General features: G+C 30.4%; 3 protein-coding genes across 3 annotated transcripts in view; all 3 read right to left on the minus strand.

Moving 5' to 3' along the window:
• Nucleotides 1–81: 81 nt before the first annotated feature.
• On the minus strand, nucleotides 82–13,384 carry LOC126781108 (uncharacterized). The gene is made up of 15 exons (XM_050505930.1): nucleotides 12,876–13,384; nucleotides 12,490–12,646; nucleotides 11,832–11,961; nucleotides 11,422–11,553; nucleotides 10,981–11,091; nucleotides 10,790–10,898; nucleotides 10,477–10,626; nucleotides 8,063–8,135; nucleotides 5,857–6,005; nucleotides 5,575–5,731; nucleotides 5,150–5,279; nucleotides 3,798–3,929; nucleotides 3,593–3,703; nucleotides 2,890–2,995; nucleotides 82–1,797 (listed from the first exon to the last, which is right to left on the minus strand). Exons 1-15 carry the CDS (start codon nucleotides 13,012–13,014, stop codon nucleotides 1,658–1,660), a joined length of 1,926 nt encoding a protein of 641 aa, XP_050361887.1. The 5' UTR covers nucleotides 13,015–13,384; the 3' UTR covers nucleotides 82–1,657.
• Nucleotides 13,385–14,344: 960 nt separating this feature from the next.
• Nucleotides 14,345–18,029, minus strand: LOC126781161 (alpha-tocopherol transfer protein-like). The gene is made up of 7 exons (XM_050505998.1): nucleotides 17,802–18,029; nucleotides 17,470–17,626; nucleotides 16,948–17,077; nucleotides 16,155–16,286; nucleotides 15,072–15,182; nucleotides 14,736–14,838; nucleotides 14,345–14,536 (listed from the first exon to the last, which is right to left on the minus strand). The coding sequence occupies exons 1-7, from the start codon at nucleotides 17,938–17,940 to the stop codon at nucleotides 14,385–14,387; spliced, it is 924 nt and encodes a 307-aa protein (XP_050361955.1). The 5' UTR covers nucleotides 17,941–18,029; the 3' UTR covers nucleotides 14,345–14,384.
• A 791-nt stretch (nucleotides 18,030–18,820) lies between these two features.
• The window catches only part of LOC126781278 (cAMP-dependent protein kinase catalytic subunit 3), a 35,273-nt gene continuing 27,426 nt past the window's right edge, over nucleotides 18,821–26,667 (minus strand). Inside the window, exons 5-7 of the mRNA XM_050506171.1 lie at nucleotides 24,874–25,055; nucleotides 21,819–21,896; nucleotides 18,821–20,841 (exon numbers count right to left, since the gene is read on the minus strand). Of these exons, the coding sequence (XP_050362128.1) occupies nucleotides 20,716–20,841; nucleotides 21,819–21,896; nucleotides 24,874–25,055 (386 nt within the window). The 3' untranslated portion in view covers nucleotides 18,821–20,715. The remainder of the gene's footprint in view (nucleotides 20,842–21,818; nucleotides 21,897–24,873; nucleotides 25,056–26,667) is intronic.

Here is a 26,667-nt window from a genome sequence, read left to right on the forward strand (position 1 = left end):
TGACTATAATTCATTCTTTCATTTTAATATCCATGCAGACAAAGTCACGAGTAATTCATATTCATTAATAATAATCGTATAAATAATAACATAAATGATTGTAAAATGGCTGTCTTTGTTATCCTTTACATTGTACGTATGAATGCTTTATTTAGATAATATAATACTTTGTTATCATTCCGGTTTCAGATAATTATAATTGAAATTAGCAATATTATCAAAAATATATATAATTACTAGTATTTAAAGTTCAATCTTTAAAACAATGTTTATAAAACATACTGGTAAACATTGGTACTTATTTATTATAATAGGTTAGTCCCATCGTCCATTTATGCTAATACCACAATATCATGCCATACCGTGACATACCGTTCCTGTAGGTACCACACACTTATCATATTTTCTCCTGCTCCCACCAAACAGCAATATTTTTTTATGTTATAGGTAACGGACGGGCAAATGGACTACCTGATGTTAAGTGGTCATCGCCGCCCATAGACATTATTGATGTAAGAAATATTAACCATTCTTTATACCATATTTAAAAAAATGTTTGTATTAGATAGCCTTTTTATTAAGTAAACATAAATATGGTATATATCTTGAAAACTGAAGGCAAAAACGCGAAGCAAGAATAACGAACCGACACGGCTACCGGGATTGGGTAATTAGTTAATAAGGTGCGCTGGGCTATGTACTTATAGAAACTATGAAACGGACTTGTAAAATCTAAATGTAACGCGTCTAAAACAGCAGGGTATGACTATAATATATATATATGAAGGTTCTTTAAATGATAACTCAACATTTTTAACCATATATAATTGCGTATAATATTTCTGTTACAATATACAAATATTTACACCCTGCCCTTCTTTACTTGCACTATACTGATAATAATAATTATTAACACAAACTGTAATAATCCGTCTTTCAAACAGATGTGGCGAGACTGTAAGTCACGAACGCTTTGACCCGCGACAAATAATTTAAAAAATAAATAAACCTATTTTCTTGGCTATGACCTCATTACACATATGACGGTGCTAAAAATAGTAATTGCTTGATTAGCGTCCCAAAACTATGAGCGCACGATAGACAGAAGTTTTCGAATGCATCTGAATTCGATTACAGAGATCTTGTTAAACGAATATAAGTTTTTTTAAATAATAAGAAATATATATAGCATTGTTTTCTCCACATGGCTTAAAAATATTTTCTACTCAATAATATTTATATTTACAGCCCACAATTTTGGGACATTGTTGATAATATGCAACACTTACTAAGTTTATATTTCAAATCGATAAATCTTTTATTTTTCCATTTTACAATAATTTAATTTTTATTCTTATATTCTATAACTATAACTCAAATGAAAACAAAAGACGCATTTCAAATTTATAGAAAAACACGCCGCCTAAAAGATTGTCTTGTGGCATTGTACCCAAGATGCTGGCACTATTGCATCTCTGCACCGCTAGAATCAGCCTTTGGGCTAAATAAGCGCCAGATCTACGGTCACCAGAAGTGTGGAGCAGTTTCTTAGACTTTCTTAGATCTTTTACAATTTTTGGTATCAGACGACCATGGACCTAATGTTTCAAAACCCAGCTCCGCAAATTCATATTAACATTAAATTAATAATTTAAATTCAATCTAATTCTAAGCGACTAAACGGTTCGTTACTGACTTCCGGGTCCGATTTTCCAGGCCGTTTCGATTCATCGCTTCCATATTTAAGATCGTCTTCGAAAAACGAGCTGTAGTCACGCATTTTGTTCTTCCAATATTCTGTAAAAAATAAATTCCTTATAGTCATTACTAGATACATCACTTATTTTCAATGTTATTAAAAATCATGTCGAATTTTTAAACCTCACATTCGTCGTTCATTTTCCTCATATTTCATTTTTTTAACAGCCTGTGTATTTCCCACTGCTGGGCTAAGGCTTCCTCTCCCTTTTGAGGAGAAGTTTTTTGGAGCTTATTCCACCACGCTGCTCCAATGCGGGTTGATGGAATACACATGTGACACAATTTTAGTGAAATTAGACACATACAGGTTTCCTAACGATGTTCTCCTTCACCGTCAAGCACGAGATGAATTATAATCACAAAATAAGCACATGAAAATTCAGTGGTGCTTGCCCGGGTTTGAACCCACGATCATCGGTTAAGATTCTCGCGTTCTTATCGCTGGGCCATCTCGGCTTTGCCATGTTTCATTATGGAGGATAAATTGAACTTGGCCGAAAATGAACCTTATAACATTTGATGTAATGGTCAATTTTCATCAATTATTTATGAGTATTAAAATATTTATTTTAAAATAATAAAATCTAGCAAATTTGAACTTGTACTGGACCGATTCCATTATTTCAAAGGTAATTGGCTGTTACAGATGACGTACAAATCGAAAAAAAAATACGAATGACGAGCCGGTTGGCGTGGTTGGTAGATACTTGCCTTTCACGCCGAAGGTTGTGGGTTCGATTCCCACCCAGGACAGACATTTGTGTGCATGAACATGTCTGTTTGTCTTGAATCTGGGTGTAATTATCTATATAAGTATGTATTTCCAAAAAAAAGTAGTATATGTAGTATATCAGTTGTCTGGTTTCCATAGCACAAGCTTTGTACAAGCTTAATTTGGGATCAGATGACCGTGTGTGAAAAATGTCCCAGGATATTATTATTATATTATTATTACAGATGGACAAAATGGTAAACACAGGAGTGATCCCATAATGGTGTCGTTAATTTATTCGTACGTACGAAACCGTGAAAGTAAATTAAATGAACAGCGCGTAAATATTCTGCAGCTGCTCAAAAGTTTCATTTTGAAGAGATTATATTTTATTTGTTTGAGTTTTTTTTTATTACCTATGCAATCTTGTATATTATCGCCCGTTCCCCCATATTCTTCAGGTAATATCTCTTTGGGTACGCGTTCATGAAAAGATTCCATATTCTTGCTATGAACTATTATCTGAAAAAAAAAAATATTGTGAACATCGAAAACGTACCGATCTACATTTATTTGTATTAAATTTCGACATAAATAAAAAATGGAGGGATTAAATTACTAAAACAACTATGATTTTTATCCTTCTGCTTATATAACAACAATTGAAAATCTGAATATTTATTTTAATGATTAATTTGCCTTTGAAAAACCTATTACTAAAATAAAATGGCGTGCTAATATTTTTATTTATAATACAACAAGTATCCAGGAGACTTATGCTACTATATGCATATATAGTGGAATTGACAACGAGGCGTTATTTAGAAGCTACAATTTTTTACTACTTACGAATCAGAAGGAATGAATATGAAATTTATCCGTAAGTAAAACGAATTGTTAAATATAGTAACTGGACTTTATTGATTGAAACTGTTTAATGGTAGTATAATATTTAGTTGAAATTTTTTAAGTCACCTCTTTTCCTATGATATTCTCGTATTAAATTCAAGTCTGAACCAACACTATTTGAAATAGGTTTCTAAGACATAATAAGACCTCATTTAAATTAAAACGTACAAAAATATAAATAATTATTTAATATTATCTGTAAATACTTACTCTATTTTTACTTTTTTCACTCATAAATCTTCTGACGATACCAAAAAAAGTTTCAAAAAAGAATGGAGTATTTAGGAAATGTATTTCTTTTATTCTAACAGGCACCGCGTCCTATAAAAAATAAAATGTTATTCGAAGATACGAAAGTGGAATTGACGTATCTGGTTTATCTATTAAGCTTAATTAGATTTATATGTGAGGTTACCTGATTTGCAGCAACTAAATTCCTCAATTGCTTGATCGAAGTTTGAGTATAGTGACCCACTCTAGCACCCTCTAAGTCTACAATATTGACTGTACCTGCCACAACAAAATTATCATCTTCCATAAAGCAGATCTGTAAAGAAATGCCAATTGCGCAATTATTATTACGACGATTAGTTGATTAGAAATTGGTGTGTTTGAAATAGTATAAAAATGTTATCCATGAAAAACGACATAGATGATCCAATTTTCTTAGTAATAGGTCTAAAAGCGTCGAAAACTTTTAATACTTTTAATTATTCTATATATTTTTCTATATATTTTTATGTTATCACTGATAATTACTTCCACAGTATTAGTCTTAGAGTATTTTACTTTGGGGTAATGCGATTGATATAAATACGATTTTTGTCCCGCAAAAGATGGCTATTCGCGAGATTAATAATCTGGACCTAAATTAATTTAAGGACTTAAAAGTTTTTACTGTAGCTCAATATGTATTTGGTAAGGTAACGTAAAAACATAAAATAATCTACTAGAAATAGTGATCTGTTAGTTAATAATACAAGTAACATATTTAAACTTCTTACTACTACAGTTACACAGGACTAGTAATTTTTTCGTGTGATAACCTATAACTTTTTACCCTAGAAAACATTAATTATTTTTCAATATATATATAAATATAATAAATAAATAATATCCTGGGACATTTTTCACACACGGCCATCTGATCCCAAATTAAGCTTGTATAAAGCTTGTGATGTGTGCTATGGAAACCAGACAACTGATATACTACATATACTACTTTTTCTTTTGTAAATACATACTTATATAGATAATTACACCCAGACTCAGGACAAACAGACATATTCATGCACACAAATGTCTGTCCTGCGTGGGAATCGAACCCACAACCTTCGGCGTGAAAGGCAAGTGTTCTACCAACCACGCCAACCGGCTCGTCAAATATATATAAAAACAATAGTCATTACAAAATTAACGACTTTATTGATGTTAGCACGCATTGGGAATTAAACTATCGCCTCTACGCCGTTTCCCAATTAAATAATTTACAATTTTAAACATGGATTTATGATTAAAAACTGCTAATTTTCTCTCGTTTTTTCTTAGGTCTGATGCGTTTCTTTCCGAATCAATGATAGATTTGAATAATAAAGTGTAATGCTTCCATATAATTTGAATATCTATATTTGATATATATAAATTATTTGTTTACACCTCACTTTCTCCTACTATTTACCTTGTAACATAATCACGTATTTATCTTTTTATTTTAATCTAAATGAGTTTTTTTTTTTATAATTAAGATAAAATTAATCAAAAACTGACCTGTTCTTGAAGTACGAGCACTGACATGATATCTAATATGGTGTATTGCTTTAGGTCTATTTTACCGATTCTATATAATATTACCCTTGGATCAGCTGGGTTCTTCGTTTTTGGTAGTATTAAAGTTGCTCTGAATATATGAATATAAAAACAAAATATAAAATTAATTACTATTTTTAAAAAAATGAGACAGGAATCATTTTTAATGAATAAGTCAGAATTGCGATTCAATTTGGCAAGTTTGGAACTTTTCAACACATAATTATAGATTCATAATATTTAAATATTTCGATAAAAACTTAAATTCAAAATCTCAATGGTACAAGGGCGCCTGGCGAAAGAAAAGTCGTAAGTTCAATCGTGAACATGGATTACTTATAAAAAATATTTTAAAATAGCAAATTTGGTATTTATGTCTATTTTACCCTGTGTTTATTATTTCCATGACTTTGGGTTCGAAATATTTAACGCTGTACAAATATGGTGCCGTGCTTCTAAATGAAAAATAGAGATCTAATTTCATTTTGCTTTGTTCTACTCTAAATTTGCAACCGCGTAAAAATGCAGCTAGCCACTGATCATCTGCAAAAAAAAATATATCATTTGAGTTCATTATGTAAAGTTTTATGCTCTCATGTCTGAATATTTAGACAACATATTTTTCATTAAACATTATTTACTTAATTTCTCTTTACACATAAATTTACCTGTTCTGGCTCTTAAATGTGGTTGTTTTAAGATCCATTGCTTTAATTGACGAATACTTTCTTCTAGAACTTTTGGGTTTTCGTTCAGCTCTAATCGAGCCTTCTCTGCCAACGCAGGAGGCAGCGGCCGAACCGGCATTGTTTTAAACCTTGCGATACGAGTGAAATATATTTATCAGTTATATACACACTTTCATAAACGATACGTAAGCGAAAACGAGTTAACCAAGAGTACAGTAGCCTCAAAACTTTAATGCATACTGAACGAAACTAATTTGTCTTTGTATATAACAATGAGATATTAAGTTGATAACACATTATCTGTAAGGAATAAAAAAACAATCATATAAAGTACTAATGTTAAATTTTAATAATTTAATAAGAAATATTTCGTTTGTTGCATTTTCTGTATATAAACATCTCAAAATATTACCCTTATATTTCGAGTTTATATATATGATAAAAAGTTTTTTATACTGGTAATTTTTACTGATTTACTGATGGTAAAGGGCTTTGTGCAAGGTCTCGTCTAGGTCGGTACTATCCACTCATCAGATATTCTACCGCAAAATAGCAGTACTTGGTATTGTTGCGTTCCAGTTTGAAGAGTTAGTGAGCCAGTGTAATTACAGGAACAAGGGACATAACATCTTAGTTACGAAATCTGGTTGCGCATTGGCGATGTAAGCGATGGTTAACATTTCTAACATTGCCAATGTCTATGGGCATTGGTGACCACGCACCAGCAGGTGTACGATTTGCTCGTCCGCCTACCTATACTATAAAGAGAAGAAAAAAAGATATACATAGTGCTATTGCTTAATAAGTGCTGTGTACATTTTGAGCCCGATTTGCGTTGCTATGAATGGTGAAAATGTCCGAAATAAGACTTCTTTCTGTATATGGAGCAATGATTATCTACAAGTTCCAGCGATAAATTCAAGTCTATAAACATCATATTGTTATTATTTATGTACAAATTACACTTAATTGACGTACAATTTTAAATAACACATACATCATTCAAATATAGAACAACAAATTGTAATCAGTGTCTTTCATTTAAGTCTTAATATCATAAATGATATAAATTTAATGATAACCTAATAAACAAAATGTTATGATTTTACTATAATTTATATCAAGTATAAAAGGGATGTAGAGAAGTATGGAGTCACTCCATTTTTGTTTTGAGAATTCTAGTTAAGCTCAATAGAACTAGTATGTAGGTAACATAATATTTTGTGGTAAGCGATCGTTTCTTTATGCAGTTAAAACAAAAGTTTTTTGATGATAGTGGATTGAAATCATTTTAAATTACAAATATGAGATAGTAATATTACACTAAGAAATGACAGTCTAATATTAGGATCGTTGGACTACAATGTAAAGAATACCATTGTTAATATTTTTTTTCACACAGGTTAAACCTTCAGAAAGGTAACCAATGGACCATTCGCGCTCTATGACCTAACTCATCTCATACTGGACATCTTATAAATAGAATTAGTATTATTTTTCTTTATTGTTGTGCCATACAAATATATTTTATCTTTATATACGCGTTTTATTTGTTATATTAAAAATTAATGTACTTATTCTGAGTAAAACCTCATTAACTTAAATGATGTTGTTATTTATATTTAAATAAGTTTAGGTAATAAATGAATCTACACATTTCTACATCAAAAACGAAGTACTCAGAATATTTTTATTGAGTGTTGAAACTTGAAATCACTTGTTATTTATTTACAAAATATGATTAAAATTTTCATCAAAATTGGCTGTGTTGTGGCAGTGAGAGCGTAACAGATAGACAGATAGAGTTACTTTCACATAACGTATATATTATATATTACCTTTTTTACTATCAATAAAAAAATTAATTGGGCATAACTCCAAAAATGAAGCGAACCTACAGTTTAAATTGTTTTGATATACTCTATCGCCTTATATTTGATTAATATTATTTAATCATAGTGCTTGTTATTACTTTTAAAAATAATTATAATATACCAAATGTAAATATTTAATATCTCTATGTGATTTAATATGAATATTTCACTATAAAATATTTGAATTACAACAGATACTTACTACCACTAGTTACCTAATTACCTATAGACCAAGTTACCTAATTTTTCATGAATTAATTCAACAAAATATTCATAATTTAAAAAAAAACACATTGGTTATGAATACTTACGAAGAATCCACTAAAATGTCACCGTTTTCAAAACACAAGCGAAGATTGGCACTATAAAGTAAGACAGTGTTTACAATTTAATCATGTAACTATTTAATATTTATCTATTCTGCTCTATCGATAAAACAGTTCAATAAAGACATTTATTTAAACGTATATATATATATATATTTTTCTATAGATAAGACTTTATTAAAGCACTGGCAGCATATTATCACTTAAAAAATGCACACACTGCACATTTTTATATTGATAACTTTACAGGTAGATAAGTTTGTTGAAATAATTAAATTACATTATTTGTTGCGATGTCAAATGCTAGTAGCATAGAGATAGCACGCGTTGAAGGTTAAGTATTGACATTGATATTATTGGAACGAATATTTAATTATAGAACACTGTCATGTCATATAATGTTTACTATGTTTTATACTGTCTACATAAAAAATAGGGTAATTTTTAACTAAAACCCTTTTGTTGTTCCTGCTTTGATATTCGCGATACTGACACTCTGATTGCAATGCTAGCTTATAAATAAATCGTTGCGCCAATCTACATGTATGTAGGTATTATAATCAAGATGACCTTTGTTGAATGTTATTAGGTACATGAACTAAAGAAATAATAAAAGAACTTTATGTTGTGCTTTGTGCAAAATTCCAATTAAAAGAAATCCATTTATTCTGGTGAAAGAAAGTCTGCGGTTCTTTGTCTATTTTTTATTATCTTATTCACCCACCGCGGAGCTTAGTTACTCGCCAATCCAAGCAGATGAGAGCCGAATTGCAATATAACACAGGTAAGGCCAAGTAATTCAATTGATTTTTATGGAACTATGGGCTTTTCATTAATAAGTAACAGCTTTTATATTTTTTTACATATTTATGGCGTGCTAAATTTTAAACCTTTAACACGGATAATTTTCGGAGCTAAAAAATTAACATATATATTGTACTTGTCTGTGGCATCGCAACTCTAAAGACATTAAATAATTTACACGAAGCCAAAGTAAGATAATATCAGAGATACTATCGTTTACATCGTCATACTGCACCTGCAATTTTATTATAATTTTAAATACTTAGGTATCATCAGCAGATAATTCCATATCATGTTTGTTTTCCACGAGAAAGGTTAAATCATTTATGTATATAAAGAATAGAAAAGGTCCAAGAAGCGATTCTTAAATAACTTCCATACAGACTGCGACCACAGCATTTTTTTCTTCATTTCCTGAAATCTATTGTTATGATAACAAGTCAAAATGTCATGTGCACATTGTTTTACCTCATCCACTCATCAATTATTCTACCGCCAAAAAATTTTAAAATGAATTATTATGTACGGATTTGGAAGGCGGATAAGCCATATAATATACGGATAAGATATAATATCATCAAAGTATTAACAATTTATGGAATGTTTTATTTTTATATTAAAGACAGTGTCTATGAGAGATGGTCGGTACTTACCAACCGCCTGAACCATTTCGCGTCTGTTTTCATGTGTATCAGTAATACATATTATTACTGAAATGTACTGTATACAAAAAAAAATCGTATTAGTTATCACGATTGTTATCATCATTATAATGTGTTATTATGTATGGGATATTTCAATTCATTTATCACCCCGTTTAGAGCTTTAAATGTTTCCACTAATGTAAACATATAGTTCTCAGTATATTTTTTGCTTTAATAATTATCGTTTCACATTAAATCGAACTTTCAAATAATCTCAATTTAAGAAAAAAATTATAACTATAACCTCATTTATCGAAAGTTACTTAATATAATTATTCTTTTATATAATTATATCCAGTGACATAAAAACAATTAAATAATCACATTAACAAACGAAATATTATAACGAAATAATTGTCATTTTAAAACAAACTATAAAAGCATTTTTAAATTTATAAAAATATTTTTTTTATAAAGCAACAATCCTTTGTTCATTATAAACATTCAAATAATTCTTAACATTTATCATTGAAGTAGATTTTTAATAAGCTGTTTTTAGATAGCTAATTGCACCTTGGACATTCGAAATCAATTTCTTCTAGACATTGTTTATCGGAACGAATTCTGATATTGGGCGTTGCCTTAACAACTCTCTGTTTCAAGCATCTCATTTATCATCAATACCCTTTTTTACTTTTTAGCGTCTTCAAAGTAGTATATTCTTTTTTTTGCATCATTCATTTTAAATGTTCAATGTTTACGACATAGACTGAAGTTGCATGCATTTTATATTATATTTCAATGTCATTCTGTCAATAGACTATGAAATCAGAATCAGACATTTTCTTAAAGCAGAACCTTAATTTGGAATAAAAAACAAAAACTTAAAGACAAATGTATAAAATATGTAATCATTTTATAAAAAATTGACTTTGCAACTGAATACATTCTAATCAAAGTTTAGTTGACGGAAGGAACCCTCTAGTCCAAACATGCTCTCCGGCGTTTTTGGCTGTCCAGGCCGTTTCGACTCGTCTGTTCCATATTTCAGGTCTTCTTCCAACCATGAACTGTACTTTTGTACTTTATCTTTCCAATGACCTGTAAATATCAATATAACATATTATGTTAAATTTAATTTATATCTTCTGAGTGGCGTAAAATGTAACTTAATATGTTGAGTTTATAATAATTGAAGACCGGATTAGGCTTATAAATCATGATCTTTGTCTATTTTAAAATAAAGACCACCGTTATTTCTTACCAATTATTTCGTTAATAGTCCCGCCGTTACCTCCGTATTCAACGGGTAAAATATCCTTACTTATACCGTGACTATACATCTCTTCGTAATTTTTGTTGTGAACATATAACTGTAATATAAAATAACTAAAGTTAAGAAAGCAAACCACATAAAATATTATATGTTTTGGAAAGAAAAATAAATTTGATTACTCTTTTCCTATTCTTTTCATTTAGCAAATTCTTAATAGCGGAAAATACTGTTTCAAATCCGGCTGGCGTGTTTATGTAATGAACTCCTTTCATACGCATGGGTGCAGCGTCCTGAAAAAAAGGTAATTATCAACTGTAAGTTAAAATATAAAAAATATAAATTTATTACATTACTATTTACAAATTCATTTTTTTATGTACATAAAGTCCTCTATTCCGTCGGTCATAGAGTGATATAGTCTAAAACCTATCTCAAAAATTGACTGACATATTCTGACGAAGGTGCGATCAAACAAACTCTATTGAGATCGCATATATTATATAACTTCAAAAGTCAAACTCAAATGTAATAAACAAAAAATAAATAATATTGCATTATTTGTTTTAGGATTAATACTGTGTAACGAATCATTAGGTACCGTTTTATATATATAAATATACCTGTGAAAGAACTGCCATCTTCTTCATCATAGCAGGCGTCATTTGAAGATAATGAGCCAGTGTCACTCCTTCTAAATCCATTATTGTCCGGACACCAGATATTACAGTTGCATCATCCTCCATTAACAATATCTGAAAATATATAAAAATAAAGTATTATAATTGTATAGCAACTAGTATCTTACATTTTGTACGACAACACTAGTGTTAGTCAATAGCAACCAAACTAAAAAAAAAGTTTGGCGAACAGAGGAAAAAATGTAGGGAACTATTTTGTCTTTATTTATATAATATATAAGACTGGCCAGATAGTAGTTTCATAGATATGTATATGATGAAAAAAAACGAACGAAATTTTGATGTAAATTGTTACATATTTCTAAGTTTGAATTGCTAAACGTTTGACTTACCCTTTGAAGCAAGATAGATACCGAAAATATATCGGACAGTATGTATTTATCTGGATCATAACTACCGGGTCGGATAATGGCTACCCGCGGAGAATCTGGTGTTGCAGATTTTGGCAGTATCAAATAAGTGCTGAAATAAAAAATCAATGTATGAATATTATTCTTTTACACTAAAACATAGGATCTGTTTCTATTATAACTTTAGTATGTAAGAATAAAAAAATAGTTATCGTTTTATTTCATAGTTTTCCACTATGTCAAAATAACATTAATTTTATTATAATTTTTTACTATTCGAAAGCACTTGAACTTTAAAGTTATAAAAATCTAGACGACACTATATACTCTAGGTATTCTTCGAAACAGATTAACGATTTACCGGGAAAATGCTGTTACTTGTTAAATACTTGCTACAATTTCACGCGGTCATATTTGTGTAATGATTATTTTTTCATTTACGTGTAGTGTATATAGTTTTTAGTTAAGTAAAGTTAAGTTATTATAGTTAAATTTTTTGTCATGTACAAAAAATAAGCTTATGGAAGGAACAACATTATTATCATTTGATTGCATATCTCTTGACCTACTTTAACTAACTGTTAATTCTAATGCTATGAATACGAATAAAATATATCTTAGTCAAATTAATATTGTATACCCTTTGTTCATAATATCTGTAAAAACTTTATCATTAGGCCGAACGCTAAAAAGCTCCGGGGCGAGACTACGCATCGAGTAATAAAGATCCAACTTCTCCTTTGTTCTCTCCAGACTGTACTTGCAGCCCCGCAGGAATGCTACCAGCCACTGGTCATCTGGAACATTTTTGTTGTAAATATCTTTATTGCACACAAACGATTACACAAGACGTACACTTAAGAGATAAGAGAAACGTTGGCTTCACAATTATACTAAAAAAAAATATATGAAAATTAAACTCATACAATTCTTCCAAAAATATTATATATATTATATAGTATATATTATATAAATATTCTACAAAATACTACCATTCTAGATATAATAATTATCACGCCACCTTACCTTTTCGAGCTCGCAAATGTGGTTGCTTCGACAACCAGTCCTTGATATGTTGCACATCTCTCGCTATCCTCGCTGGATCTTCATTAAGCTCATCTTGAGCCATCTTCGCGAGCTCAGCACACAAAGGCCGAATTTGCATATTTCGTCCTTTGTTTCGGATTATCAATGGAACACTAATCGCTTTTCTCGAAACGAAGTAAACTTAACTATTTCAACATTAAATACACGTAGCATGATATTTATAAAAATAATCTTCGATTACATATCTTTTATAGTCAGATAGCTGTTACCTATTCGTAACGTAACTGCTTCACTAATATTACTGATATTGTTTTGTTCACCTCACTTTCAGTGAGAATAATAAAGGAAAGTTATGTTAGCATACGGTAATTATTTCCTCAAGCGAATTATATAAAACCGCAACTTCAGGAGTTGCTCAGTAAAAATTGTAACAACATAATACGATATATAAAACGTGTCTGTAACTATAGTATTTTTATCTATGTAACTAACATCACTATCGATTATTTACACAAACGATACGAAAACACTGATATCGCCAAATGCTACTTGTCGATTAAATGCAAAACGTACAAAAAAATAACTTCGATAATATAATCTTTTGAAGCAAAACATTTATGAAATTGCTATATAAGTCATTTTAATCCCGTATTTATACAATTTTTATTTCAATTCGGTTTCAATATGTTTTCCGTGATATATTTTAGTAACCACACAATAAACCATATTTTTTTGATCGCACTCTTTAATACTATGGTTATCCGAGATTATATTACACCTTCGTCTTACTGAAAGTATTTTAGGCTGAAACATCAATACGAGAATATCTAGACTAATTTAAACTGAGTAGAGTCGTGTGAACTGAAATATTTCATACTAACATTATTAGCCAACAGCTGCTTGTTTCAAATTCAAATAATGTACTTTATGTAGCTTGACTCGGCCCAGATTGACCACGTGGATAGTAACCGAAGGTCGCGGCATCTAATGCTGTAATTCCTAGTGACTTTTACTTAATTTATTATTATCATCACTATAATTATTATTCATCACCATCTGAAATACATTCCCGATTCAATTTCAATTCAACCGAACCCCGAACCGATATGATGTTAATATATACCGTTATGTTAAAACCAAAGTTAATTGTTTACTTTTATGCCAATAGTCGATAATTAAAGAATAGGAAAACGGAAAAACGGCAACGATCACGCTTCGATTCGATTTCGATTAAGTGACAATTTGTTAGTAGAATTGACTCCCTGGTATCTTTATAGTTGGTTGTTTATAAAAAAATATCCCTAGTTTAGGTTTAAGCTTTGTTTTCGATTTTAATTATTTTCGACGATGATAGAATTTTATAATATAGGTTATATTATAAAAAAATCTATCAGCTATTTAATAAGCTGGAAGAATAATAAGAGAAAAACAATCTTTATTATAAACGCGTTTAATGTCCCATAAAATGTTGATACAGGCCTTGGATTATTAATCAAAATCCAATTGTCTGAAGGATCCTTCAACTCCAAATAAACTCTCTGCCGTCTTCGGCTTACCTGGTCGTTTCGATTCATCTGTTCCATTTTTCATGTCTTCCTTCAACCATGAATCAAATTCTAACTTTTTAGCATTCCAATAATCTGTAAAACAAATTTTATATAGTTGTATAGTTTTTATAAATTCGAATTGGTGAATTATAAAATCATATTTTGGAATGATAATAATGGCTTGTTGACTCATCTATAAGCTAGTTAAATCTGGATTACAGAAATGACCTTGTAACATTACCAGAAAAATGATACCAGTTAAAAATAATGTAACAAAATAAAAAAAAGTTACCTATTATTTCCTTTATAGATGCTGAATCTCCTCCATATTCCTTAGGAAGTATTGATTTAGGTATATTTTCATATAATTCTTCGTAATTTTGATATACATAGAGCTGGAACAGGTATTTAAATTAGGACAGTTTAGTTAGTTTAGACGGTAGGAGGATTTCCTACGTTGAAAATATATGTACATAATGATGCCCTAATAAGGTCTATAATAGTTTTTCACAGAAAGTTATACATAATTAAAATATTCATTGTAAATTATCAGACAAAATCTCGTTCTAGATAAATTATATCTTTAAAAAATAACATGAATATACAGAAATATATATAGATTATTTACTCTGTTCCTATTTTTTTCATTTAAGAAACCCTTCATTGTATTTAATATTCTCTCAAACGCAGGCGGTGTATTTACAAAGTGAGTTCCCTTCATGCGTATTGGTGCAGCTTCCTGAAAAGTTGATAAATCATTTTTATTAACATTAAGTAACTAAGTTATTTAACTAAAGCCAAGATAAAAGAGTACAGTCAAAACTGGTGGTAGGGCTTTGTACAAGCTCGTCTGGGTAGGTACCACCCACTCATCAGATATTCTACCGCAAAACAACAATACTTGATATTGTTGTGTTCCGGTTTGAAGGGTGAGTGAGCCAGTGTAATTACAGGCACAAGGGACATAAAATCTTAGTTCCCAAGGTTGGTGGCGCATTGGCTATGTAAGCGATGGTTGACATTTCTTACAATGAAAATGTCTAAGGGCGTTTGGTGACCACTTACCATCAGGTGGCCCATATGCTCGTCCGCTTTCCTATTCTATAAAAAAACATGTTCATACATAATTGCGTATGTTTTTATTGTTTACAATTAAGGTGGTTTAATTTATTGTAATTTTCTTAACCGAAGTGTATGTTTATTTAGTTCTCGGTAGTGAAGGAAATCTTCTGTTAAGAAATTGATATGGGTAATAGCTTTCCATAAAAACATTCTACCGCGGAACAACTGCTACAGGCCCAAGGGACATAACATTAGTTCCCAAGGGCGGTGGTGCATTGGTGCATTGGCGAATGTAAGGAACGGTTAATATTTCTTACAGCTCCAATGTCTATGAGTGGTGTAGACCACATTAGGTTGCCCAGTTACCCGTCCACCAAACTATTTTAAAAAATCTCAATCTCTATCTCTGTATATGTAACTCTTTCTCTCTCTTTCTAAAATAGACAACATTAACTTACTATAATCATAGTATCGTATATAACTATAGTTATTTGAAATAAACAATAACATTATAAGTAACTTGCACATAATGACGATGATAACCAGTAGCGGTACATTTACGGAGTATTCCTTTCAAAGATTTTACTAACTTTGCAAGTATTTAATCAAATTTAACATTGGAGTTTTAATATGAGATAAACATATATACCTGCGAGCTAAACACCATCTTTTTCATTATTGTTGGAGTCATTTGCAACAGATGACCGATCTTGACATCTTTTAAATCGATTATCCATTGGTTGCCGGAGATTACACTTTGGTCGTCATCAAAAAGTAAAATCTAAAAACACAATTAAATAATATAATTTATTAAATTAACATTTCCAGATAAAAATAAAACTTTATATTTTACCTATTACTACACACCATACAACTAGATACATCAACGACGAGGACAACAACGACGCAGTTATAATTAATAAATATGCCAAAATGTGGTAATATATGGATTTTTTTATATAGAATAGGAAGGGCGGACGAGCATATGGGCCACCTGATGGTAAGTGGTCACCAACGCCCATAGACATTGGCATTATAATAAATGTTAACCATCGCTTACATCACCAATGCGCCACTAACCTTGGGCACTAAGATGTTATGTCCTTTGTGCCTGTAATTACACTGGCTCACTCACCCTTTAAACCGGAACACAACAATAACAAGTACTGCTGTTTTGCGGTAGAATATCTCATAAGTGGGTGGTACCTACCCAGTAGAGCTTGCACAAAGCTCTACCAACAGTAAAATTAAACGGTGAATTTAAAAATAGATCTTTTTCCAAAAATATACGGTGGATTTCGTATACAAACGTCAGCAAAGAAATAGATGAAACATTAGTACATTACTTATTTTATATACCAATGGATATATAACTAATATTTCGATTATTTAATTTGTAGTTTATCTGTAATAAAATCCAGAACTATATGGTCTTTAAATACCTTTTGAATTATTGATGTTACAGAGTAAAAATCAGCAACGTTAAGTTTATCAGGGTCATAGGTGCCGGGACGAATTATTGCTGTCCGCGGAGATGTTGGAGTCTCTGTATTTAGCAGCACTAAGTATGAGCTATAAATTAATAAGTAAAGTTATTGAGTGTTAAAAGTGGACTTAAAAAAATATGTATTTAGGTTAATTAATATATTTTGTCTTATTTAACATAGGTTCACAGACTGTCAAATGAGACACTCGATGGTCAGTTGTCACGACTGCCCATAGACACTGGTAGTATAAGAAATAAGCGCCGCCAATGCGCTACCAACCTAGGGAACTAAGATACTATGTACCTTGTTTCTGTAGTTATACTGGCTCACTCACCCTTCAAACCGGAGGAAAACAATACTAAGTAATATTTAGCTGTAGAATATGTGATCAGTGGGTGCTACCTACTTAGACGGACTTGCACAAAGCCCTGTTACAAAGTAAATAATAATAGTCATAAGTAATACCATATATTTTACCCGATATTCATAAATGTATCAAATTTTGCATCGTTATGTTGGACGTTGTAAATTTCTGGCGCGAGGTTACGTAGTGAATAAAAAAGATCCAACTTTTCCTTTGTTCTCTCGAGACTGTACTTACAGCCTCTCAGAAATGCTATCAGCCATTGATCATCTGAAACGTCAAAAGTTGTTTTTTACTTACTTTAACCAACTTACATACATATATTTGATTAATTTACTGAGTAATTTCTAGTTAATCAAAATAATCACTTTTAAATACAAATCTAATTTATTAAAAACAATTTCTTTTTTAACAGATCTTTGTACGATAACTAAATAAAAAATACCTGTACAAGCTCTTAAGTGCGGTTGTTTTGTTAACCAGTCCTTAATATGTTGGAGATCACTCTCAATTCTATTCGGGTCTTCGTTCAGCTCCACCCGAGCCTTTTCTGCGAGTTCAGGTGACAAAGGCCGAATAGTCATTTTATAAATTAAAATTTAATGATTTTATTCCAAGTCCGTTATCCGATGAATCAAATGCTTTATAATAATAAAATACTCAATTCTAAACCAACAACGATTGAATTAGTGTGATATTTGTGTACTATCTCTGATTTGTTATCGATTTAATGTTCAATGTCTGATAACTGCGCTACATGTTAGAGGGCAATCCTAATTTGATCTTTTCAAATAATTGCAGATACTTTATAAAATCGAATATTATATAATATTTATTAATATAAATCTAGAGTTTTTACATAACAACATGAATTCGATTTTAACTAGATTCGTTCAACGACACGACTATTTTTTTTTAACTATAAATGCAAAAACACTTAACCAAACAAAATATGCTGTTATTAAAATTATATTTTTAATTAATGATGACAAAGAATACAATAGATAATGCGATGTATCTTTGTTGTATCGAAGTATAATTGAAATATCTGTTGTTACAATAAATTTAAAGTGCACATGGTGATCTTTCAGGAGTATATTTAACATTCTGCAAAACATATTGTATCTTGTTTAAATCACTTCTACGTATATTTAAATAAATAAAATTAGTCGTCTTAGTTAGGCAATCGTTAAACTCTGACGGCGGCGCGCTGTCTGCTTTAGACTAAAGTAAATAAACTACAGTCCAACTTCACAGCCTGCTCCAAAACGAAAATAATTTTGTGGAGATAATTTTAGTAAAACCTACTTAAAAACTTTTCGAACGTAATACCTACTTTAATGAAACCTAAATTCAAAACTTTGTATAAATTAATCAAAAGGAAGTCTTTTTTTCAGTCTTTTTTTTTAATTCATACACCATTTGACATAAAAAATATTCTTAAGAATGAGATAAATAAACGCGTCGGCTTGTATTTCATAAAATGTTTATTTTTGGGTACATATATACAATCACTAGATACTACTTTTTACAACCTTGTTACATTTATAATTTACGCAATGAAAGCTCGTTTGAGACATTTGATAATCAAGTAGGTATTCCTATAACAATGTTAGTAGCCAATACTATGTCTGACTTAGAGATCACTTCTTCATAATACATGGCATTAAACAAGCTTCAAACTAATGAAACAGTTATATAAAATACTTGTAACAATTACGATTTATAAAATACATACTTTTGGCTCAAGACTATGCCACATGACCTCGTTACTGTTGGTCTAGTGGCTAGTTTATAAGGCTTCAGATTCTATAGTACTAATTTCAAACCTCGGGTTAATAAGTTAGTAGATTTTCATGCCAAGAAATTTTCACTAGCAGGCCGCAGTATGGAGGTTGTTGGTGCTTACACTTGTGCACTAAAATATGTGTTGCGTGAAATGAGTATGGAAACCTCGTCCGAACATCATCATCAATGCAAGGCCCGCCAATATAATATAATTTAACCTATTTAAGACGTTATTACTATTAGTAGGTAATTTCTTTGGGATTACATATTATTTAAATATTCATTGTATTTTGTTTATTATACATAGTTACAGATCTAAATCTTATTTTACAATTTACATTTTCGATAGATTTAAATATTGTAACATCACACATATTATTTCATCTTTACAGATACAATATGTATTCATTACAAAATTATGAAATACAATAAATAAAAATTATATTATAATAGTTAATTATAATAGTAGGAATAAAACGCAACACTGGACCAAAATTAAGCCAAAGCTAAATAACATTTCAATTAAAAAAATGTCAATTCCTTACATAAACATATAATTACCCTATTAATAATATAAAAGTATGAAACTTCTCAATAAGCATCATTCTTAATTAAATTGCATTTACAAAAAGCTAGTGTAATGTAAATATATTATTGAATAAATATAATTAATACTATAAATCACAAGCATTGGACACTGACTCATTTCTATTTAAAATTTACCAATAGATTCATGTCAGTAATTTAAGTAAAGCATTGGAATTATGACAACTAATGCTATCGCTTAATATGCTAAATAAAAATTATATTTACAACAGTTAACCGGGAATTAGACAATAGACCGAGGGCCAAGATGACGTAATTCTTAGAACACAAGAATCTTAATCGCAGACTGCCGGTTCAAACCCTGGCAAGCTCCACTGAATGTGTTTGTAATTCATCTAGTGCTCGACATCAAGACAAAACATCGAGAGAAAACCTGCATACGTCGAATGAAAATCTACCACATGTGAAATCTACTATCTAGTACATTAGAACATTGATGGAATAACCTCCTTAAAAAGAAAGGAGCCCTAAGCCCAGCAGTAGGACATTTACTTTTACTTTACTTAACAGGCAACGTTAACTCTTTCGTAATTCCTTGCTATCCTCAACTTAATTTCTTGAGAAAATACAGCGAAATGTATTATAACAAATATAGTTTTTATTAAAACAAATTATATTCTTGTATAAGATATTTAGATCACACTTGCCTCCCCTATCCCTTCAGACGCTATAGTTTAATAGCGTTAATAGTTATTAATAGTTATAGTTAAATATATTTAATAGTACTTTATAAATTTACAAAAGTTGTAACACGCTGTAAAGTTTAATGAATACCATTTTATTCAACTGATACGTTAATACCATTGGAATATTACCAGTGTTACTGGAATCTAATTTCCTTATTATTTTTCCTCATCGATACTTATTTATCGTTTTTATCTACTATTATTAGGATTCACTAAAAATGTTTGTTGAAACATTTGCTAACTCGTTATTTAACTAGGTGAGTCTTATTCTAGTGCACATCAAAAGTTAGCGAATAGTTTTAATTCGTCAGGATCGAGCGACCGCACCGCTTTCCAATCTGTTTCGGGGTACTCGTCGAAGTTGGATGTGTCACCCTCGTACGACACAGACGGCATAATCGGAGGCTAGAAATAACAAACATTCGCACAATTTATAAAATGTCACGACGAGGTAGACTATGTATGATTAGTGTTCTGATTTGGACATTAGTGAAAGCCATGATGACTAAGTTGGCTAAGTTGGATAGAACCTACTGATCATAACCGAAAAGACGGCGAGTTTAAATCTAAGCTAGAACTATTGACTTTTTATGTCATTAATTTGCATTTATAATCTTGAATGGCGAAAATGACAAACATCCTAAAGAAACCTGCTGTTGTTAAATGGAATTCGCCCACATGCCCTTATTGTAGCAGCGTGGTGCTCCAAGCCACTTCCTTGAGAGAAGAAGAGCCTTGCCCAGCAATGGAATATTTTCGGGCTGTTACTTTACTTTTACTTCATAAATAAATATAATACAAAATTGAATTTTCATTTCATTCAATAATAATTGAACAAACAAATGACCAGGTTGTATGGCCACCGACCATTGCCTATCTCAAAAGGGTAAAATGTAACAGCAACAAGAATACTCGATGATTATTAACAATAATATTTTGCAGTTAACTTTATAAGAAATTAATAAAAAAGAAAGTGAGACTTCCTATTTAGTTTTTTTGCTTGTCAGTGGCACCCTAACCTTCGGATGAAATAAGTTTGTTTTGTCTGCTATTTTAATATTGAATATATGCACGATAATGTTCACGTATTTTTACGATTTATAAATAACAATGTATATCTCTAATGCACTCAGAAAATGTAAATAATAATACTTTATTATATACAGCAGTAAGTTAATTATAAATTCTATACTACGAACTAGTATTCTTAGTAACCAGAGAGGAAATGAGTTATTACTGCTAAACTAGTATTGCACCTCAGCAGTTTGCCTATAATTGTATCGTTTAAAAACAGTTGCTTATTGAATTTGGAACAAGGTTCGTTTATTTCATATTTCTTAATGTTTATGGAAAATGTTAGTAATATATAAATGAAAATCTACCTGTAATTTCTTCATATATACATCAGCCCAATCGATATGTTTGAACCATCTGTGCCGTTTCACGTCTTCCGCACCACACTGAAAATAATATTACAATAATTAAATAACTTTTATAAATAAGAATTAATCTTTTTTTTATTTATTAATTAAATCGCTTTACGCAAACAAGAAAGAAAGAACAATAAGCTTCAAACTTTCTCAAAAAAGGGAAAGGAGGCCTTTAGCCCAGCAGTGGGACATTCACAGGCTGTTACGGTTACGGTACGCAAACAAAATATTCGTTTAAAACTTTGTGTCTCTTTTTGTCATAAGAGTATATATTTTAAGGAATTACAAGAGTTTTATTTTTTAATAAATTAAATGCCTTAAATTTATACAAATAAAAAATTTAAATAGCTACAGTACAAATCATGACCACGTTGAATGGTGACAAGAATGCTAACAGCATTTTTCGTATGATTTGCAAATTCGATACTCTCGGTGGAAAAGGAACCAGCCCTCCTGTCACCAATAGAAGCAGTAAAAATAATTAATCGATATAAATGGTCTATCTTCGTTCGTTTAAAACTCTTAAGGCTGAATCAGAACCACTTCGAGATAAATGATCGTCGTTCAAGCTTAAAAAGTACAGTAAGCCCTTCTGTAAGCGTTCAAGCGTTGCATGCACTTGAGGGCCCAGAATCCATACAATGTACTACAGTATTCAAGAATATTGGTATATACTTAACTATATATAACTTGAAAACTATTAGCTAATTATGTTATCAATATGAATAACGGAATATCGGATATAGAGAATATGGAGAATAACGGATAACTTCCTTATGCTATCAACGTTATTAAAAAAATATTTAATTTTAATAGTGTTCTCATTTTAATTTTGTGACAAATTATTATCATAATGTATAGAAAATAGAACTATTAATATTGACCTTGAAAAGGCTACATAAATGAAAAGTAAGTAAACTAATCACAAATATAATGAATGTGCAACCGAATCATCGAAAATAAACCGAAACATAATCACGAACATTTCGAACGAATTTTCTTCATAGTAGCTAAAATCGGTTTTGTAAACAATCTCCCTCATACATCAATAAATATTATCAAGTAGTAATAAAATGGTTTCAAATTAAAGCAGTTCTGTTGTTATTGGCTTTCATACGTAGTAATTTAACATGGTTAATTATAAAATTTATCACCGCGTAGTATTTACTCGGCTATGATTACTACACGATTTTATTTAGTTAGTATTTTGAAATTATTGCGTATACAATAGTTTTATTTTATTCGAAAATAATATGTTATCTTTCTTACATAACTCTGATTAATTACATAAAAGTTTATTTTTACATAATTGTTATAGATTGTGAATATTCTAATAGTCAATTTTTCTTAATGATGCATAAACTATAAATATATATAATAGAATTGTTATAAATTCGTATATTATTCAGTATGAACACTTTTTAATACCGCCGTTGAATACTTGACTGATGGCTTTCTAAAGATTTCTGCAACATCGAAGCAAAAAGCTCGGCGAAAACGTCACACTACTAGAAACTGCAGTCATTTGAACACATTCCTAATACATACTCTCTCTTTATAAAGTAAAGTACCACATGAGTGTCCACTTACTGGGAGAAAATCTTGAAAGTTTTCTAACGTTATTTGTACCTTCAAGATGACAAATAGAAGCGGTGCGGGCTTTACAACTGCAGTATTTGTCTACATTTTAAAATTCATCGCTTGATTCCTGAACTACAATTTATCATTTAAAGTAAGTCTAAATAGCATCAGAACTTTCGTACCACTTCATGAAACGAACTGGTGTTAACTTTTCCAATTTTGTACCTTTATTTTTTTCTTCTTAAACAATAATAAATAATGTAAATTAAAGAAATTTCACATAATCTCGAATTTATATATTTTGAAATTTTTTAAACTTATTTTTCTATTGCGTTTAAATGTTGCTATTTTAATACAATTTGTAAAATGTTAGATTAGGAGTTAAATATGGAAACATCTGGAAAACAGCCAACTTTAAAAGCGAAGTATGTACGGCAATTTTTTTTGCAGTACAAACTCGAATAAAAATCGTGTGAGAACACAATTTATTTACAAAATTAAAGTGGGCTTAAAGATTTCATTCTGAATTACAATTGGAAAACAAACCACTTAGACGACAATCATTTGCTTTAATTTAAGCACGCTATTTAAAAAAAAAATAAAAAAAAACGAAACTGATTAAGCAAAGTTTAAAAAATTGCAAATAACAATATTTTAATTTGTTCTACTTGCATAGTCATAGAGAAATATTAGAACTTCTCCCGTTATATTTTTAGATCTTATTTCACATACAGTAAACAAATCCTACAAGAAACTAGTAAAATCTATTATTATAAATGTTTAGTTAACACAACGTTTATTGTCGTACAATAAAATGAACATATAAACGAAATCGCATTATATATATCATTGTCTATTTCCTTAGAAGTGGTATGAAACGTATTTTTTTTTTAAATAATTAAAGTAATTTTTGTTCTTTTTATTTATTTAAAATCAAGTTTGTCAAATATTTAAATAAGCGCAAAAAAAGAACTTTCTTAGAGATGTGCCAGATGCGGTGTAGTTACATCGAGTTGTAAATCGTATACATATTGAGCGTAGTATAAAAAGATTTATCAATTAATTCGTCGTATATTAGGCTGTTAAAACAATTAATTACTGACGAGCAAATTAACATATTGACACATGAACAAAATACGGTAACTCATCAATGCTGTACGCAGTGCTCGTCGGTGCAATTCAGTAGGATAACTGTGTAGCGCGTGTATTGTCTAACTAGTTTTCGCCCGCGGGATCGCCTGCCTGAGAGGATTCGGCGGGTTGCAGATGTTAAATTTTAAAATTGTCATTTTCAACATATACGCAAAATTCCTTGCTTATCGGTGAAGTAGTAAATATGTAACAGCTTAGGGTTTTAAAGGAACTCACATTCGAATTTATAATATTAGTTAGTTAAGATTATGTGTAAAATAAAATTAAGATGTACCTTCATATTGCCAAGTCGCTTAGTTCGGTCCTGTACCAATAGTTTCTTAATTATGTCCTTAGCGACTGGATCAAGATGTCGCGGCCAATCCACGCGACCATTGAGAATTTTCTCATAAATTCCAAAAGGATTGTCGTCGTAGAATGGAGGGTAGCCAACGAGCATTTCATACACGAGAACTCCTGAAAAATGAAGTACAATACAGTACATACTAAAGTATATAGCTTTGCACTTTGTATTGTGAATGTAAAGCGTTGTATTTTGTAGACTACGATCAACATGTTTATTTAAAACAATTAATCTTTTCAATCTATTTTCTAATGTGACATCTTTGATTTGTGAAAGACAATAAACTTAGAATACGATATTTATCAATATTGAGTTTCCGATTCCATTGCCAAGGACATATCACAGACAATCATACGCAAGCTCTTCTACAATAAATTATCTAAACGCATTTATAAGTCTGGCACCAAGTAGCGATTTAAATTAGACATACGAAGCAATAAATCACTACAACATTAAATAATTAGAATGTAAACATTACATTAAATGTCGCCAGACGCCACACTATATGCGGGCGCATGCGCATTAGCGAAAAACAACGTGCTATCGATGTGATTTCTTCACCATTAAGAATAGAATTAAGCATATTCACAATTTTACCTAAATTATTTTCTTCAATCGAGAAATCGACTGAATCAATTTTTGTAAATATTTTTATCAATTTAGTTTCCACGTCTCGACATTGGAATCTTGGTCCGGCTAAACCGATAAAAAACATTCCCGGACATTAAAATTACTATTTGGAATTGTAATTAAAAGGACTTTTTTTATTTTATCAAAACTGTGAAGAAACAAAAACAACTCGTTATATTTTAACGATTAATGATAATATTTTATCCATAAAATCGACACCAAAAAAACAAATTCAAATTTAGGTTATCACCGATAAAACTTTTCCATTAATAACAGTAATATTTAACTATTAAAAACCAGTTGAAATTCATACGTAATATTGTTGGCCACTAATATAACATTATAACAACATTAAAAAAATACTTAGATCATAAGTCAAAAGTGTCGTATAAAAATTACGTGACCACAGCACTTAATGGATCATTTTTACGTTGAAACAACTTTCTACAGTCATTATTCATTAATAATATAATAAAACATTGACAGAAATACAAGATCCTGTAGAATATTTTCTTTATATTAATATCTATTTATAAAAGCCGAGATGGCCCAGTGGTAAGAAGGCGTGAATCTTAACCGATGATCGTGGGTTCAAACCAGGGCAAGCACCACTGAATTTTCATGTGCTTAATTTGTGATTATAATTCATCTCGTGTTTTACTGAAAATTGCATGTGTCTAATTTCACTGAAATTCTGCCACATGTTTATTCCACCAACCCGCATTGGAGCAGCGTGGTGGAATAAGCTCCAAACCTTCTCCTCAAAAAGGGAGAGGAGGCCTTTAGCCCAGCAGTGGGACATTCACAGGCTACCGTTATGACACTGAAACTGGATTTAACGTTAATATTTGTTTTTTTTTATTTATTTATTAAACTTATAGAAATTACGCTTGTTAATGAAATGCATTTGGAAATTGAAAAGTATTATTTTACACAAACAACTAACGAGAAGGCCTAATATTTTAAGGTAAAATATTACATTGACCTTAACAGAAATGAGTCACATCGCGTGTCAAACTTTATTCAAGAACAAAAAAAACTTGCTACACATAATAATTAATTCATTTAAATTATGCTATTAAATAAACGTTGGTT

The sequence above is a fragment of the Nymphalis io genome, chromosome 3 (assembly GCF_905147045.1).
Source record: "Nymphalis io chromosome 3, ilAglIoxx1.1, whole genome shotgun sequence".
NCBI lineage: Eukaryota > Metazoa > Arthropoda > Insecta > Lepidoptera > Nymphalidae > Nymphalis > Nymphalis io.